The 20,578-nt window shown below is 31.7% G+C and overlaps 1 protein-coding gene across 1 annotated transcript in view; it reads right to left on the bottom strand.

The window, feature by feature from the left end:
- The window catches only part of RyR (Ryanodine receptor), a 559,410-nt gene that overhangs the window by 227,129 nt on the left and 311,703 nt on the right, over positions 1 to 20,578 (bottom strand). The window contains exons 25-27 of the mRNA XM_075355178.1: positions 16,287 to 16,374; positions 14,336 to 14,456; positions 4,664 to 4,763 (exon numbers count right to left, since the gene is read on the bottom strand). Of these exons, the coding sequence (XP_075211293.1) occupies positions 4,664 to 4,763; positions 14,336 to 14,456; positions 16,287 to 16,374 (309 nt within the window). The remainder of the gene's footprint in view (positions 1 to 4,663; positions 4,764 to 14,335; positions 14,457 to 16,286; positions 16,375 to 20,578) is intronic.

Genomic DNA, 20,578 nt, shown 5'->3' with positions numbered 1-20,578 from the left:
TGATCTCTTTGGGAAGCAATCTTTAGTGGCCCATGCGCTCACCCAATTTACGCTTCTGAATTATGATAAATCAGCATATCGCCAATGGGGGACGCCACTTGTTGGATATAATTTTCAAAACAGTGTAGAAGTAAATTTCCAATGAAGTAGCATGTGATGAAAAAATAATTACGATACCTACAACATTTTTGTTTTTACTGACCCTTCAAATCAGCAAATTATGCTGCTGCACTCTCTGTATATTTTCCTTGCCACAAAAACACTATCAATTTTACATATATATGTATATGTACATATACACACACACAAAATAATGATTTATAGCATTGTTATCGCAGGAACACATGAGATTTCAAGCATCTCATCGCCAATAATGATTACTGGCTTTATTTGTCTATCTGACTAATTAATGTTAAACAACAATAAACATGGAACATAAATAGCAAAAACTTTTCAATTAATACTTATGCAGCATAAAATGTTGCCAGGCCATATTTTGTTTGCCAAGCATTACTGCTGCTGCCAGTTACAGAACAAACACTAAACGACTCACACTCATGCACTAATGTGATTTGTACTATGGCTTTTCAGTTCTCATTTCTTCTCTGGAAATTAAGAATTCAATAAGGTCATTAATAAAAGCTGAAATATAGCTGATACAAGCTTTTTGGCATTCAGCTGAAAATTCTATTATGTAAAAGATACAATATTATAGATATTGAAATTTTAACATTGTTTTTGTATCTTTTATAGAACATAAAAAAGTATTATTAATCTCAAGTCATTAAAAAATTCTGTAAAAATGTTTTACTGTTTTATAAAGCCACTGTGTAGACTGGAAAGGTAAAGAATTGATTATAGTTGTTAAGTAAAGAAAATTAAGTAACGTGTTTTGGTGTCACCACCAAACTAGTTTTATGATTGAAGATGTAAAAAATTCTGTAGAAGAGTAAGACATGCTTTTTTTTAAAAACAGCGCTATAAAAGCAACACACGCTATACTAAATATTTTACAATTCCATTTCAGTGTCTACAATATGTGTATCCGCTATAGACTAAAAACTACTGGGCCGACTTTACATGCAGGGGAAAATGAACAAAGAAAACTTGAAAAAGGGGAAAATGGAAAAAAGGGAAAAACAAGGAAAAGGAAAAATGGGAAAGGAGAAAAAAGAAATGGAAAAAGCAGGAAAGAGGAAAGGGAAATAAGGGAAAGAGAAATGGGGAAAGGAAGGGAAAGAGGAAGAGAAAGGGAAATGGGAAAAAGGGAAAAATGAAAATAGCAAAGGGGGAAAAGGAAAAGGGAGAAAGGGTAAAAGGAAAGGTTAAATTTTGTGAAGATCCATATTGTTCACTTTGTTAATGTTTTATCAAACTTTCAATTGTATTCATTTAATCTTTATATAAATATATACTCAAATCTAACAATAGCGAAGCACTACTGGGTCTGCTAGTGACTTAATAAGAAATGATAGGTTTCAAAAATGCAAAATTTTAACTGAAAGTAGAATAGAGTGGAGATGTACATGGTAAAAGTCCCGTCTAAAGCAAGGTAGGTATACAAGAATGATGAAGTTATGATTATAACTTCGCATAAGTACTCATAATTTACTTTAAAAATAACAAAAAAAAAAGAAAACAAATATACGAGAATCTATCTCTTAAGTAAAGACCATTTCATTGCAAACAAGTTTATTCTTATGAAAACTTTATATATATTTTTTTATTTATTTCAAACATCATACCTTATAGTACCTTATCATGAATTAAGACATGTATCATAGCAATATATCAGCTTCAATATAACCTCGTCGTATTCTTCTGCCGCCAGTCCATTTAGCCACTGCTTAATAGCATTTTTAAGTTCATCGTCACCCATGAATTGCTTACTACTCAAAAATTCTTTCAATTTCACCCAAAAATGGTAACCAGAAGGTGGTGCTAAGTCTGGACTATATGGTGGGTGATCATAAATTTCCCATCCAAATGTTCTCAGTAAATCACATTTTGGCCCCGCAATATGTGGACATGCATTATCTTGCATTATTATCATTATCTTAGAGATGAAGCTGTTGGTCAACTGCCCATGATGCCAATTTTGAATGGTGCGCTGTTACTTACGTAGAGTTTTGCAGTCGCTTCTGCAAAATGTTCTTAGTAAATCACATGTTGGCCCTGCAACATTTGGACATGCATTATCATACAGCAGGACAACGTCGTCGGTTAACTGCTGTCGTCGGTTAACTGCCCACATTGCCGAATTTGAATTGGATGAAATCAATCAGCAGAATGCCAAACTGATCCTAAAAGACTGTGGCCATCAGTTTGTGTTCAAATGGCTGTGGCTTGACGATTGTTGTTCTGGTTGGTGATCGAGGATGACCCCATTCATTTGACTACCGTTTTCTCTCTGACTTGTAATACAAAATCCTTGTTCCATCACCGGTAACAATTGAATTAAGGAACTCATCACCTTTTTCCGTGTAGCGCATTAAAAATTCCAAAACAGATCCAACTTGGATTTTTTTATGATGTTTCGTTAAGATGTGCGGCACCTAACGTGCACAAACCTTTCTGAAGCCTAAATGGTCATGAACAATGCAACCAATAACAACTCTTGAAACATCAGGAAAAAAGGGCCAGGTCGGTAATTGTTGAGTGCCAATCTTTTCTGATTTCATCAACGACTCCGCAAATGTTCATCATCATGCACATTATTTCTGTTATTTGAAAATCTTTCACACCATTTTCGGACGTTTCTTGCCTTCATTACATTATCACCGTACACAGCAACTAACTGCCTATTAATTTCAGCAACCTTAACTACTTGATGGTTTTAAAAACATATGACTCCATGTATTTCACAGTCGGCGGCAACATCAATTTTCCTATTCATTTTATAATGTAATAACACAAACGTAATCAAAAATACAACACGACAACTTATAGACAACAATAAAGTGTGTACATTAACTAGCATGGTCATGAATGACACAGGTTCGCAAACCTTAAGGAAAAATTTACTTTAGAGAAATTCCTCGTAATTTTCAATTAAAACAAATATACAAAGTAAGCATTGTAAGCACATTCAAAATTAGATCACAAACGGATCTCTTATGAATGCCATTACAGCTATTAGCTGAATTTTATTTGCTTTTTATAAGTCACTAAATAGCAAACAGGGTCTCACACAAGCCAATGCCAATCACACACAATGTTGCAATGTTGGCAACATAACAAATTTCAAATTCTACTAAGGAGTTTGGTGACCTCCAAACAGAAGCTATACCAGTTCCTAAGAACATGTTAAAGGTTTGTTAACTTTAACAAAAGGTTAAAGAGAGAAGGCGTTCAATTCTTAGAGGCTATTTGAAGTACTTAGGGGATTGTGGGAGTTCACCATCTTGCCCAGAATTAATACCAAAAGATTTTTATTAAGAAATATCTTTATGAATGTAACAATTTTTTTAATTAATGATAATTTAATTATAATATTAAAGAACAGTGGCGACTCATAGCTAAAATTAGTGGGAGTACTGCTCCAGAAATTTTTTTCTGGGCCTTTCCTAGGCCATTGTTAAAGTTTTCTATAAAATAAAAGAACCAAAAAAAAAAAAATGAATCAAATAGAACAGCTGGAAGAAGCAGGATAATAATCTAATTCCACACTTTATCACATTCAATAATATGGTACACGGTTTTTAAGCACAATCTGCTTTTAAACCATGTACCATATTCCGCTTAAAAATCGTGTATTTGGTTTAACCAAATAAATCATAAAATGTCAATACAGATAATATTTTTTAGTATTATTAGATAATAACTTAATAAACTGTCCGCTTAAAAACACTGTAATTCAATGGTGCTTAATTTAACTTTCTATGTACACAGAACAAATACATAATTAGTTTTTACTAATTACCTTCTTTTTCGCCCTTACAGCATGTTTTTGAACAGATTTGGCAATCAACGAGCCCTTGCTTTCCACCATCTTCTGAACATTACTGAAAAAACAACTAAACTGCTTTCATATTCCTTCCACTGACGAGACTAGAAAACGGAATGAACAAAAATGTTCCATACATACACACGCAGAATAAAAAAAAACTATCTTCCACCAGCACACCAGGGTTGGTACTGTGGGAGTAACAGTACTCACTCTTCCTCGCAGCCTCACATCCAGCTTCCTACTCGTATGTGTGCATGCGCACACAGCCAAACCATGCCGCTGGAGCTATGAAGCACAGTATCTTTTTCATAAACTGGGGCATGGCTACTGACATTAAGCTTAAAGATTATATATTGTACCAGTATAAAGAAAGAATTAAAGAAAAAAGGACTCATATATTAAATGATATCGATAATATCAAGTGGAAATAGGGGATGCTAGTTCCACAGTACCAATACATGAGCCGCCACTATTAAAGAATATTATTCTTTTTTTTCTAGTCTTCAAATTATGAGTAAAATTTTTAAGCTGTTTCACAGGTGCAGCAGTATATTTGTCTCATTATATTCCCTATAGTCTACCATAAAAGGAGCAATCACACAGTTTATTAACAACATTATAAAGAAATTAAATTCTATGTAAGGTACCGATAAAGTTAGTGCAATCAACTGCCATTCAACTTGAGGTCTTCAACTGATCAGGGTTATCACTTACTGATGGTGTGATCCATAAGGTCTAGGAATACTCCGACCACATCGCCAACTTGCCACTGTCGACCAAATGCCTCAGCTGTTCCACAGTATACTTTCTCTTCCTTAATAAATGAAAACAATGCACAAACACATATATTACACGCAACAACAAAGACTAACCATGTTAACGATCAGTTATTGTTAATATCATTCAACAGTTTCTGTGATTTAATACAATACAATGTTATAAAACAATGCTTGACAATAACTGATATCACACAAGCTAAATAACAAAATCCATATGCTGTTTTTGATTGATATAAGTGCAAATTAATATATCTATATATATATTTTTTATAACAATGAATGGAAGAAAAATTTTTTTTTACAGTTTAATTACAGTTTCTAAAAGAAAAAAATAATTTATATAAATTTACACAGTGGTATTTACAGAGTTTATGTGCAACAAAATGCTGCTAATCTACACTTTTTCAGTCATTCATTTTTAAATGGCAAATTTTAATGCACAAACTACATGATACTAAAAAAAATTTCACTGATACGAAATGTATAATTAAATTTTTTCAAAGAAATATAGAGGGGAAAAGAGAAATATTAGAATTTCTGAAAAAGAAATAAGAAATAAATAGAGTCTCAGAAAGAATTCTACTGGCAACAATTCATTATGCTCATCTACATTTATAAGCAGAAAAATAGATATAAAATACTACTGAATAAAAAAGATAAAGAGAAAAAACTTTATAAAGATACGTTAATCAGAAAAATGATAAAATGTCTATCTTACATTTATAATGAAAATTATATTAAATATATAAATGAAAATTCTTAGAAAAGAATATAAGTCTGCTAAGCAACTTGAAAAATATTAATATTTATAATTTACTGACAATTTAATAGAACAGGAAGTTTTTTTACACAGCTATAAAAAAATGTTATTTTTTTATTAATGATTTCTTCCAGATTATTTAGCAATAAAAAATATTAGAATAATAGTAATTTAAACTGTCAGAAAAACAGAAAACTGAAACAATTTTGTTAATATGAACTATTAAAGAAAAAAAAATCACCATGAACTTTGATTAAAAATAATTAATTTATTGTATGACTATGCAATGATCACACAAAAAGATGTATCCAGTTTTAAATCATGATATACCAGAAAAATGAACAATTAGATAAGGACAGACTGATACAGTAATATCTTGAAAGACAGCACATGATGCAAACAAAGTAATCTTGTAGTAAGACATCCATAAATTGCAAGCAAATGATGCTTTTTTGATTTGACAACTTTAAATATTCACTAAGATTTCAACAAATAACTTTTATGCAAATTTTTGCTACACAGATACATTGTAAAGAACAAGATATAAAATAAAAAGAATGAATAAAAGTTTTATATAAAACTATAAAATATGTTTAAAACAATTTTTGGGGTTCTTAGAAAGAGAAAGCGGCAATTGATTACAACTATTTGTTTTATTATTTTCAAACCATAATAAGAAGTTTTATGATGTTCCTCTGTTAGTGATTGGCAGTGGAGGTTATATAAAACTGTCAATTTTTCAATGGCAAATTAATCCAAATTTGCTTTCAAAGATTGTTTTTAATTTACGCCAGCCATAATATTTTCAATTGCTCTTACATGTTATCACAGACCATAAAAGCAATTGAAAGTGTTGTGATGTAAGTAACAAATTATAATCAATTTAAGTAATTTGATTCAATTTATTAATAAAAATTAATAGATTTGAACAATATCAGAAAATAGCTTCAGTAAAAGTTGCATTCTAAGAACGAATTACAAACCCAAAGCCAGGTTTAATGAACTAGCACCCACAGTCTGACGAATACAAATAATGCACAGAACAATTTTCCTATGCATGGGTTACAGAGTTTTGTAGCTGCTGCTGACAACAGCTGCTACAAAACTCATAACCAAAAATTATGAGTATGGACAGGACTGAATTTTTCTATTTTTCGGTATTTCAAAAGGGATTGTAGACAGCAATTATATACAACTGAATTATGTAGAGCACATTTAACTTAAAGCTAGCCTGAAAGAGTATTTGGTTTGGTAGTTACTTAATTTATCATATAATAACTGATTAAAATCATTTCTTTTATATAGACTAAAATGATATGCTTAAAATTTTATTGTTACTGCAATGGTTAAGTATATATACTATCTCTATTAACAGTGAAATATTGCAGCCTTAGTCATCAATATGAAAAATAACTCCCAATTAATTATTAATCACAGAAAATTCTTGGTCATGTTTCAGTGTTAGCGTATTCTAAGTCTATTGTTTGTCACATTTTCCAAAGACTAATTTTTTACTTTTACTCTTGAATAATATATAGAATATTAAAAAATATTGTATGGGCTTAGTTGAGCTTTATCTTAGCAGTAAACTGTTTAAATTAACTCAAGAAATGTTAAAGGAAAAATGCACTGCTTTAAGTTCTTTGGTGAAGTCTATAATACAAAATTTAGCAGAAAAATATAATTTGACAGGTTCTGTTATAAATTTAAAGAAACAAAGAACTTGTACTATTCGTACCCCAAAGGCCATCTATGACATTTAAAGTTAAACAGACCCAATAAGTCAATATCATGTTTATTGCATCAAACAGATATTTTGCAAAGAGGCTGTCAACGAGTACTACAAAAATTAAAATTCAAGCCCTGCCTTGTTACTTTGGTTCAGGAAATTAAGATTAACAATTAAAAATAACAGTTCCTGAGTAGTTCCTTGTTTTACTAATTTATTACTTTTTATTTAGTATTTCCTTGTTCAATGCAACAAGGGATACTGGGTCCTCTTCTCTTTTACTCTTAGAATAAGGCATAGTTTCATTAAACAAGATATGTAATTCACAAACTACATTACAGTCTCATTAGTTTGTGAATTTAAATAGACCAGTCATCTACAAAAAATCCCTGTGGGCTCTGAATGAAAACTTTTATAAAGTCAAAATTGGTGTTTGGTGTGCAGTATCTAGTCATAACTTGTACAGTGCGAAATCATTGGACCAATATTCTTTGAAAAAACCATATGTGAACTTGCACTTGATGAATTTGCACTCTGACCTCTGATGTGCTCATTATACAGTTATTTTCAACAAAATGGGGCCATTGCTACACATTGATGCAAAATCTAGCCCATCTATATGATATTTTTCCAAAAGAAAGGATCATTGTTAACATTTATGACACACCAGTTCATTGGATTTATCATGCTCCTCGGATTTTTGAAGCACGCTGGAAAAAAAGTTTACAAAAATAAGCCATACAATCTCAAGGAGTTAAACAGCTCTTGTGAGATATCCCAGTATCTCAAAAGAACTCAGGAAGGTGTCCCTTAACATGATACAGGTACATAAATAGGTACTGCTGCTGAGAGAGAACATTTCGAACACAACTGTTAAAGCTGTGTGTACAGAAAATTAATTAATCTGTCTTTAGTAAGACTTTATTCCACTAGCCAATGCTAACTATTTCATATCTGTTCAAACTGTCTGTGATTTAAAAAAATAAAAACAAAATTATCAATAAAAATTAATTATCATTTTTTGTTATTTTAAATTGTAAATAAGATAAATAAAATATTATTAATAAAAAATTAAGAAAAAAATAATAATCTCAATGATTAACTTTAAAAATTAAAAATTTAAATGCAAATTTTAAGAGTCAAAACATGCATGTAAACTAAATTAAATAGCCACAAAACCAAATATAGTAGAATCTCAGACTGGTTTTAAATGCACCACTCATAACTTTGATGCAGGTACAATAACTATCCTGATTCTTGTGCTGTAATGTATGCAGAAATGGGGGAAAATTTTTGTTCAAACCAAGAACCAAAACTTTTAATTAAAAGATTACGCTTATATACTATATTTTAGAAAATATACTTTGACCTCTTCAAATTCTTTGTTAAAGATTTATAAAAAAAAAAAGATCAAATTACATCCTGCCAAACTTAAAAGTTTTACTAGTATAATTTTTAAAAACTAAATTTGTTTGACTACTACTAACATTTACTCTAAAAAACGAAATATTACTATTTTCCTAAAATTAAAAAAAAAGATTATTTCTTTGTAAAATTAATGGAAATAAGATTTCATCCAGAAGATTAAGAGTTTGAATTCTGGTCAAGCGCAAAATTTTTCAAACACTATAAATTACCATTGTTTATTACCTCAAGCAGACTGGTGTGAGGAGTGGCATTAAAAAAACACAAACACAGAAACTACTTTTGTAATTGAATTCCAAACTTAAGAGCTAAGCACATTAAATTACATAATCAGCATTGTATTATGCAGACAGTAGGTGCACTTAAAAAGATAAACAGAAAAAAATACACAAATAATTACTTACTTAAATTATTTAAAATTTAACAAAAAATTTAAGTAAATAAATAATAGTTGAATTAAAAAAAGAATTGAATTTATAAATACAAATAAATATACTGGAAAAATTATTTGTTGAAATCAATGTGAATATAAAGCGTCATCCATTGTACTCACTTATTGTTCTATCAAATAAGTCAAGGAAAATTCCCACAATATCGCCTACTTGGTAACGCCTTCCAAAAGGTTCTGAAGAATTTAGGTGTACCTTGGTTACCTGAATATTCCATGTCAATAAAACATTAACAACAAAATCAATTAATTTAATTAAAAAAAGTATATAATTACAAAATAAACAGCTGAAAAAATAACCTTCAAAATTACTGGAAGTATAAATATATGATTCACGAACAATTACGCACTACAGAATTTGTAAACACAAATTATAAATAACAACTCTTAACTGCTTGTCACTTAATGATTAAGTATATAAAATTAAAAAAAAAACTAACAGTAAATATATTCACAATAATAAACACTGTTATTATTAAAAGATAACTGATATATAAAAAATATACCATAAATAAATGTATAAATATTATTTTGGAGTTGTCTGTTTACCATCATGCCACAGCTACATTAATAGAATATTAAGCAAGAACTATCAAATTCCTAAATCTACTCCCATGTAATCATTTTATCCACTTTTCATTTTATAATTCACTGTCTGTTGTTCATTCAATTTATGCTCCTTAATTCTGATCTAAATTAATCCATACAACTGTGAAGTTCAACTTTTTTTAACAACTTGTTTGTGACAATTCAAAAGATCAATGCTAAATAATTTTTTTCTCAAGTTAAGAAAAAAACCAAGTTAGATTTAAGATGATATACTGTAATAATGTACACAAACATATAATAGTTTGATCCAGTGATTCTCAACCTTTTTAGCTCCATGACCTCGAAAAGTTTGAAAGAAAAAATATATATAATGAATATTCTGTAAACCTCCAACCACAATTAAATGAAACATAGTTAAAACTGTTTAGCTGCATTGATAGGGACGGGTATGAACATGCATGTATGAAGTGTACTAACATGAGCAATTTACAGATTCCAACTTGATGTAGATGTGCTCCTTGTAATTTGGTCTGCTTACATATTATTAGCTGTGAAAGCATCATGTTTGAACATGCATATGATACTTTTGAACATGTCATGCTCTCAGCAGTGTAAAAGAGCTGTAAGGGATTGCAGAACGTCAGTTTAGTTTTGAATGTGAAGCATGTGAAGTTTTGAATGTCCGTCTGGTACCTTCATTAAAGTTTTTAAAGCATAGTTTATTAAAAAAAATAATAATTGAGGTTTTAGTTTTTTAGTATACAATTAAGGAGTGTAAGTTGTTTTTTTTTCAATTAGATTCTTATGCAAAATGTACAAATTTGTAAAAAAAAAATGAAGTGAGCAGTCTATAAAAAGTGAATTAATTGGTAAAAAGACAAGATTGTTCAATGGCATCCCAACCCTGTAGGGGAAGACATCCCCCACCTTGTGACGATTCCGGTTGCCCCATCACTCCCTCTGTTCCGACTCCTTAGGGACTTTACCGGAGGTCATCTTAAGACCCGCTAACTGATTACATCTCACAGTCATTAGCCAGGACCCGGTCGGGATACCACCAATACAAATGCCTCAGTATACATTTACATCAGTAAAAATTATTATCTAAGCCAACGCCTTTGCTTTAGGCTTATTTCAGACATCTTCACTCTTTTTTTCCTACAATATCATCCTCTGAACTAGCTAACAGAGTCTGCGGAAGCGTGAACCCCACACCTAGTCCAATTTTAATACCAATGCTTGTAACTGTAAGTGCCTCAACCACCGACTAAGTAACGAGGCAATATAATGCTAAATTCATACTGTTCAAAAAGTGTTATACGTAACAACAAAATTCAGACCTACATCCCATCCCTGTACACTATAAACATCATACATGAAGACCGCCCTCAGCAAGAAAGTGCCACACCTCACGGCTGCATGGACTAACATGCCCCGGTAGCGCAGTCACCCCCTGCCAACAGTGGTTCTGCCAACCAACTTTAACAACTATTGCTCTAAATTAACCGCGTGACATTTACTCCATCACGTTGAAGATTGCTCTCGGCAAGACGTGCTACACCTCATGGCTGCATGGAAAACCATACCCTCAGTAGCGCAGTCATTGCCCCGTGGACAGTGGCTCTGCCACTCGACTTCAACAATCACTGCTTTTGAATTAACCAATGCTCATTGCCAAATCACCTACCTCTAGCCATTCAAATGTCTTGGCGGAAACCCTAGCCACCCAGGATCCTACTCCATTTAAACACCTTCAGCTGATCTACATAATGCAAGGAAACGTTGGAAACCAGCCACTATTAACTATTCCCCAGGAACCTTCCAATTAACTCAAAAATCCAGAAAGGATTTCACTCTCTCAAGTTCTCTACAACTCTGGTACGTTCAGCCTCGTACCACGGACAGACATGGAGGACATGGTCCACTGTGTCATCAACCCTGCATCCGGAATAGACCTGACTCTACTAAATGAAACCTAACCAGTTTGAAAAAACCATGCCCAGAAAGGAATTGTGTAATATACCGATTGGGTGAAATCCACCTAACCACGTGCAAATCAGACACAAATAGAAATATGCCATGCATGTAACGACCAATAAGGGAGTCATCCCACCTGGCCTGCCAAGATGTAAAACCCTGGTCTTCAATTTCCTGCATACATTCCAAAGTAAGAAGAGCATCTGTTTGAAAATTATGGTTTTACCTAGATGGATGGAAAGCCACAGTGCATTGTTTGCTTTCAAGTCTTCTCTGATGAAAGCATGAAGCCATCAAAATTAATTTGACAATTGGAAACTGTTCAGTTTTTGGTCAAGGTCACAGACACAATGTTGTTTGAGAACCAACAGTTTTGTTGATTTTGCAATAATGGGCTAGAATTTGTCAACAAATCAGTGAGCAGTGTTACAAACAACATACCAACAAAAATTAAATCATCAACATAAAACAAGATTATTTATTGTTACAATTCTGTTTAGAGTGTGGGAATGATGATGTCAGCTGTTTGTCAAGCAGTTCTCTTCGTGTGTTAGCTTCGGTTGTGCTGTGTACATTTTTTTTTGTTATCAATAAATCGTCGGGTTAAGCTCTTTACAAGATTTAAGTTATCTAAAGACTATCTAATTTTTACTTACTGTTCGCGGCTGTTTCTGTATTGTCAGATATAATATATATAAAACCTAAAATTAGATTATTTTTAAGTAAAATGTTGTTCATTTCTCAGTTCTTATGTTTTGTAAGATTTAATTACAATAGGGACAGATCACTCAAAGAAAATATGTTGTTTTGCAAATCAATACATTCAACAGGACAATGTCTTCTTGATATTTTTTTATGAGGCTACTAAAAACTATAACTTATAAGTAAGTATAGCTAACTAAAAGCATAGTTTGGACAAAATGTATTGCTGTATGTAGTGATTGTACAAAGGCGATAACAGGAAAGAACAGTGAATTTCGAAAAAAATTAAAAGATCGTCTAATACAAAGGACAGAATAGATGCACTTCACGTGCGTCTTGACGTGCTCTTGCCATAAAATCTCAAACTAATTCTTTGTAAATTTTTAAAAATGGTAAATTTTATTAAATGTCAACCATTACAGAATAGGTTGTTTGCTAAACTATGTGATGAAATGGGTGAAAAAAAATTTCTTCTTTTCCGAACAGAAATCAGATGGTTATTGATGGGAAAGTATTAACCCAGTTATTGGAATTACAAGAAGAATTAATAATATTTTTCCAGGATAAAGAAATGTCATTCTCAGTGTCTTTGCAAAATAATGAGTATATGTTGCTGTTGATTTACTTAGCTGTTGTATTTTCGCATTTTAAATGCCTTGAATGTGTTTTTACAGGGTCGCGTGATAAAAACATTTATTATTGACAGACAAAGTTCATGCTTCATTAAGAAGCTTGATATCTCGATTGCTCAGCTTCAAAGCAAAAATTTTGATATCTTTCCAGTCACTTCCAGTTAAATTGAGAAATACCTTGATGAAGAAGATACTGTTATTCACCACAGTTTGGATAGAATGAAGATGTATTTCCATGAGATAAAACTTCAGTAGCTAGAGTATTTCCTGGAAGATAAAAACGATTTCTCGAAGAAATGGGTACTGAATCCATTTAGTGAAAATGTTGTTGCAGCTGCTGTTACCAGTTGAGATTCATGACCAGCTCATCTAAATATCTGCCAATAAAACTACAATTACATTGTTACAACTAAAATTCACATCTGAAGATTTAGATATGTTTCGGCTTGCTCATCAAAGTGAATAAGGAAATTCAGTCACAGAAGCACTGAAAATATTAATTCCTTTCATCACATCTCTTAACTCTGTGAAAAAGTTTTTTCTATGGTTATACTAAAAACTAAATATATGAATCATCTTTTATCACTTGAAAACAATTTGTTTTTGTGTGATCCATGTACGGAGAAACTTTTAAATGAAAAACAAATGCAACCATCTCAATAATTTATTTTCTTTACTTATGAACTTATAAATGTAAGAAAAATGTTTGTAATAAATTATTTTTTTCTCATAAAATGCTTTCATTGTTGTTTGCTCGTAAAGTTATAGGTTAATTTCGCATCCCTTTTCATATCACTGCAACTCCTGTAAGGGTCACAACAACCAGGTTGAGAAACACTGGTCTGATTTAATAAAACAATTTAAACTCTTATTAACTGAAAATTTTCAAAGCAAAATTATAAAAAAATACTGTAAGAAATAAGTAACTGAAATAAAATGAAAATATCAAATTGGAAATTTTCATGTTAATGAAGTTATTTGCAATCATACTTTTGAAAGAATAAGAAAAGTAAAGAGAATTCAATCCGTATTATATACATAGTGATACTTTACAAATAATTTTATTTTAGAATTGTAACAGAAGGCAATTTATTCTCACTAAAATTTAAAAAAAGAAATGTAAACAGAATCAACAATCGCCATTAAATATTTTCCAAACTTGCCATTTGCTATGATTTGATAACCAGACCAGTTATTAAAATGTGATAATATTTTTCTTCATACAGAATTTGAAAGGTTATTCTAAATTGACAGTGTACTAAGTATTATTGATGCTCATAATTCGTTTTAATGTACTCAGTAATAATCAATTGTAACTATTTTGAAAATTTTATATTTTATGATTGTTCAGAACTGTAATAGAAAGTAAAAAGTTTAATACGTACGTTAAAGCCATCAAATGCCCATGAATACTCGTCACTGCCTAACTGTGAACCTGGTGGACAGTCAGAACGAGCCCAGCCAACTCTCATTGGACCTGCTGTTAGAATCTCAAATTCAAAATACCTGTAAAATGAATAAGGAGTAGCTAATATATAATTTAAACAGAACTACACTAAAAAACCAATTAGCAGAAACCAACACACGTTTATTTAAAAAATTAATAATTGTTTTAACTACTTGAAGAACTCTGTTATCATGAGTTACTATCGAATATATTACTTATACAATAATAAAATTTCTGAACTTATTTGTATGTATAACTGTGATTTTACTGTTTTATCATTATAATGTACTAATGACATCTATAAAATTTGTTCTTAATTATCCAGAGATAAGCAGAATGTGTCACTGAAATCCTACACTTTCCCAGGATAAATGGGATACCACTAAACATCCTATAAACCTCAGAAGAAGTAGAAAGCATAACTGAAATTTTCATTCTTTCAATTCTTTCCTTCATTCATTCTTTTATGAATACGATGATGTTAAATAACATACTACAGGTCTTAGGCATCTAAAGTTCTGCTCCTTTAAATAGATAAAATTGTTAACAGATAAGTATTTTAAAAAGAACTAGAAGGAAACTATAAATTACCATCAATATCAATATTAGACTAGGACAGCATTCAAAATTTATTTCTTCTGGCAATATATGGTAACTTTTAAATTAATAAAAAAAGACAGTCTTTAACAAAAACTTTCCCAATTTTATGTGCAATTCTAGAAGAAAAAGCTTCAGAAAACTTGAAATTACCTAGTTTAGAAATGGCTTCAGCCAATGAGTGTTGGAAAGAAATATTTCAGATTCTTTGTTTTATTTCTTAGGCTTTGAATATTTGTAGAGGAAATCTTAATGTTAGATTAGTATTTTTAGAAAGGAGAAATCAGAGTTTGATATTTTAAGAAGATTAGCATTAGCTTGATTGACAATGTTATGTGTATTACTATTATTAGAATTTATTGTACTTTTAGGGAAAAGGTTTGTAAAACTAATTACCATAATAGTGTCAGATGGAATCCTCTCAAGAAAGAATTAATAATAAAATAAATATCCTACAAACTCATACATCATTATTAAATCCTCCTTCATATTCCAAAATATAGATATTTTTATTATTATATGAATGAAACAGAATTTCCACATTATTGATAGTTATTACCTTTGTTTGATGAAAAAGCGATATGTTTCTATTCATACATTGCCTTACAGCAACAGTCATTCAGTTCTTTTCTGTTGTATTGCAATTAATTTTCTTTGCATTAGTTCTTACTAAGATTCTGTTGCAGTTTATAAAGTTTACTAGAGAATTTTTTTTAAACCTAATACATACTACAAAGTATTTTTATTTTACAAAAAATTATACAACAGTTTAAAAAAAAAGTTAAATTCATGTAATAGAATTAATCATGAAAGATCACAACCAGATAATTTATTTACATAATATTAAATAATTTTAGTAGTAGTGAAAAAGGAAGGAAAAAAGTAACTAGAAATTCCTATACTTTTAAGTTTTTAATTTCTGTAAATAGCAATTGCCTAAAAACTTGAAAAAACTGTTATCAGTTTTCTTACAACACTGTATATCATTAACTGCAGAGAAAAAATCTTAGTAAAAAAGTGATGGCCATATTTTATTTATGTCTACTTCTTTTATAATGTTATTATATAAAAACAGAGAATAATAATTACAAATTTATTGAGAAAAAAATAATAAAAAGGTGCTATGAAAAGTTTTAAACTGAACAATGTCTTCAAAGTCATATCACTGACTTAACAATGGGTTTAAAGAAAGATTTTTATTATTTGTAATAAGAATCTTTAAAAGTAGTACAAGATTATATATTAAAAGAAAAAAAAATTAAAGCAGTAAGTAAAAGAAATGAGACACTGACCACTTCCCACTACTGACAGCATAATTCTTTTCTGCTCGATATGTTCTAAATTGTAACAGCCTGACTCTATTTGCTTCAGCTAACAGTGCTAACAAACAAAATAAAAATAAAAAATTGTAATTATTCAAGAAAAAAATTCTCTTTTTATTTGCATAGTACATAGTATCATTTACTAAAATAAACTAAATTTAAGAACTTGTTAATTCATTCACATGTACTAACATAATTACTCATTTAAGCAGATATCTGGGCTTTGATACTAAGTTTTAATAATACAAAAAAATTATAAGTAAAGCAATAGTTAATTGATTAACATAAAATACAAATAAACATTTACAGCCAAGACCATGAAAAGTTGAAAGAAAAGTGAACAAACACACTACATGTAATTTTAGAACCATTGAGAGACCAATGGTTCTAACACATCATAATTTTTCTTTCAGCAAACAATGTTCAACTATCCAGACAGTAAATTGTCTCAAAGTTTCAGTCACCCACCAGTTTTATGAAAATGTTACCTTTTAGATAAAAAACAATCTCCGTTTAATATAACTGATAAGATGTAACTTAATTTATGCTGTGAAAAATTACCAGCCATTGCTAACACTGTTTGTTTACAGTCAATAATTATTCTTTGCATTGATTACAAGACGAAATAACAGGTTGTTTAAAAAAACTATATATGTAATTTAAATTTTCAGCTCTAAAGTAAAACTACTGAATGCTTTTCCTTTTTATTTTTAATTAAATGAGTCCTTTCTTCACCATTTACCTGTACCTGCTACCACTTAATGTATAAATATATTTCTACTGCCACATTACTTAATTTCAGTTATAATATATTTTTATGATGCCATCTTATAAATGTAAATTGTAACTCATATTCCTTATTTGTTATAAGCTAATAGTTTTAAAGCCAAACTATACTGAAATTAAACAATGTTAAAATTGCAAATTAAAATAACTATTAATATCATCATAATTTTTTTTGTACAACTATGAAATGTATTTTTAAGAAGTAAGTATAGATTGCATTTCTCTCCCCAGCAATACAGTGGTTATCATTTCAATATGCATGTTGACTTCCCCCATGCTTTACCAAATCATTGACATAATTTTCATAAAACTAATCATGTTTTAAACTCATCTAACATGTTGAAGCCAACCAGCAAATCTTCCTTCTATAAAATATAGTATGTGATCTGTTTCTAAACATAAAAAACATTAAACTGACTGAAATTTCATTCCAAGTAAGTGAAGTGTGTTGTGAGAAAATGCATGAGGCTGTTCTTGATTGGAGGATATGAGAATATGCGTGATGCATATCACGCATATGCGTGATATGCATCACGCATATTCTCAACTAACATAATAACTGGTCATCTATAAGCAATGATGATTTGTTGCATTAAATATAACTTAAAACTTTATAAGAACAGATGCTTCACAAATTTGTTCATTGACATATATTTTCTTGAAATTTAAAGTACCATTCTGCAAAAAATGTTATGGCACAATTAAAATTAAAAAAAAGAAGAAAAAACTAACATGGTTAGTTGTGATGTTTTGATTCATAATGGTGCTCAGCTAGACATCTTAATTCAAATCCAACTACTCATCACATTATTTGTTGAGAACAAATAATGGATTTCCACACAGCTCTAGTCCTAAATGATTGCCATTTGTTTTTCTGCATATGAAGTGCAATTTTCTGTGCAGTTTTTTTAGTGGTAATGATGACATCAACAAGCTATACATTATTAGTTGTTTTCATAGGTAGCTTTGTTCTCTGAGAGAAAGTCTCTGTCAAGTAGTGGTTGTGAAAGAATGTGTTTTCTGGTGCTCTGTGTTTGTGTGTACCTGAATACCAGTTCCAGCGTCGTCACCAATATACCGTTAGGACGTCCAGTCCAGCCAGCGACAGCGTTGTATCTTTTAATTGACCTTCCAGTCAAACAGGATAAGTTTTAGCACAGTTTACTTTTATTCTATTTTAAAGAAGTTATAACTGTTTTATAAACTTTTATTTAAAAACTATTCTTTAATATTCAAATAAATTATAAATAGGGTTATAAAATTTTATGTAAATACTATTTTAATTACCTTAATATATTTTAAATACTGTTTTCTTTTTGCCAGTGTTCAACAATTAGTTAAGTATGTAAATTTTATTTTTAAGTCTTATGACAAATAATTCTATTACTTTTGAGCTGTTTTATAGATTATGTAATGATTAATATTAAGTAAATCATTTTTACTTAAATTTTATTTAATAGTTGTATACTGATAGAGACTTTTCCAGGTTTAACCACTGCCTTGTATTAGCAATTTACGCTAATGTAAGCCATTAGCCACTTAATTTTTTTTTTATTTTATTAATTAAGTGAATTTATTCCTTTGTGAATCTAAACTTAAGCTAGTGTTAAAAAATTTTAATTTAATTTTTTTTTAATTTAGGCTAATGACGACTAATCACTCCACCACCTCCTCATCTTCCTCTCTGGAAATTTCCGATCGAAGAGAATTTCTAACCTTAGTAGCCTGGAAAAGGGAAAGTACGAGGCATTGGTAGCCATGGACACTGAGTCTATGGAGCCAACCACAACTGAGTCCAGAAATTAAGCCGATTTCCGGGAAGTACAGAGCTTTCTGCACTCGAAGGGCATCACCTTCCACACTTACCAGCTTCCTAAGGAGAGGGAGCTTAAAGTTGTAGTACAGGGTATCCTCTTTGGGGCCACCTGCGAAAAAGTGGGAGAGGAGTTCTCCTCACTAGGCTATGTCGTGGCGTCAGTGAAAAAGCAGACTACAAGGGATGGTAGGGAGACCACCACATGCCTTGTGGCACTTAAAAGAATGCCAGCCACCAGGGATATCTGCACCAGGGATTGTATGTTTTACTGTAAAATAACAGTGACAGTATTTGTATCACGAGGGGGCGCCCCTCAATGCCACAGATGCTAAAAGTTTGACCACTTGTCGAACAGAGCACAGCTCTGCATCAAATGTGGTGGGCACCATGAAACGGCGTCTTGCCTAAAGTTGTGAGAAGAGCCTGCCTCATGCCCGAATTGCAAGGGGACTCACATGGAAAATTATAGGGGATGTTCTTATTACAAGGAGCAGTTGGCATGACAGAAGGGCAACCCATGAAAGTCTGTGATCATTAACGAGCATAGCTGGGCATGGGTCGTCAGGGGAGTAGCAAAACCCCAGTCACAAGAGGTTCAGCCTGCAGCTACCCCAGTGGTGAGAAAAGAGGCACCACCTCCTTCCACACTGCAAAAGCCCCAATGGGTTTCAGTAACCGAAAAGGTCGCGGCCGCAACACCCCATTAAGACTGCCCCACAGGTGACAAAAGAAGCCAAAAATGTGGAAAAACTGCAACAGATGATCACCAGGACTCAAACTGCAGCAAAACTCACGTGAGCTTCTACCAAAGGTGGTGTCAAAAACACCCAGCCACACCGGCAAAAATATCCAGAAGCCGCATCCTCGAAGGAGAGTGCTGAAAACAACTTTCTGTCAAGGATGTCAATAAAGGACGTCCTACCTGAAATTTTGGCAGTATTGCACCACCGGTTACAGGCAAAATCTCTTAGGGACCTACTCCAGTCCTTCTTTGAATGCCTCATGACCTTACTCACCCGGTATGGCTAGTCAAATTTTGTGACTGTTGCTGTGGAACACGCAATCTGTAGCAGACAAGATGCCGGAACTAATGCTGTCTGGCCGATAACCTACAAATTGATGTGATATTGTTACGAGGAATGCAACTGAAACTGGACAAATCACTGACCCTTTGGAACTATTTCACCTTCAGAACCGACAGGGTAATGCCATGTGAAGCCCCCACCAGCGGCAGAACCACTATTTTAGTCTACAGACTAATCACACATGTGGATCAAGGTCCATACCAATATCATGGAACAGTCCTGCATACATTTGCAGCATCTTGCCACAGTATATTGTCTGGTCTTGGCATATAACAGGCCGAACTCAGCTGTACCCGGTGCTGACCTTGATGCCGTGCTGGAAAATTGAGATGGGCCCTTCATACTCATGGGCGCCTCAATTCTAAGCACACATCTTGGAACAGAGGAATGTCATAAATGCTAATGGCAGGTTGCTATGCGAAGAGGCGAGGATCCACAGGCTAGTCATCACAGGCCTTGTAGTGCCCATCTTCTTGAGTGCAAATGGTTGGTCGAGACCTGTCGTGCTCAACATTGTGATTCTAAGGGTGGTACAAATGCCATTTGCAAAAGATATTATTGAGAACAGATTGCAG

Source organism: Lycorma delicatula, chromosome 2 (assembly GCF_047948215.1).
Source record: "Lycorma delicatula isolate Av1 chromosome 2, ASM4794821v1, whole genome shotgun sequence".
In the NCBI taxonomy this organism is placed as follows: domain Eukaryota; kingdom Metazoa; phylum Arthropoda; class Insecta; order Hemiptera; family Fulgoridae; genus Lycorma; species Lycorma delicatula.
Note: the sequence above shows the minus strand (reverse complement) of the source record. Positions and strands in the feature narration are given on the sequence as shown.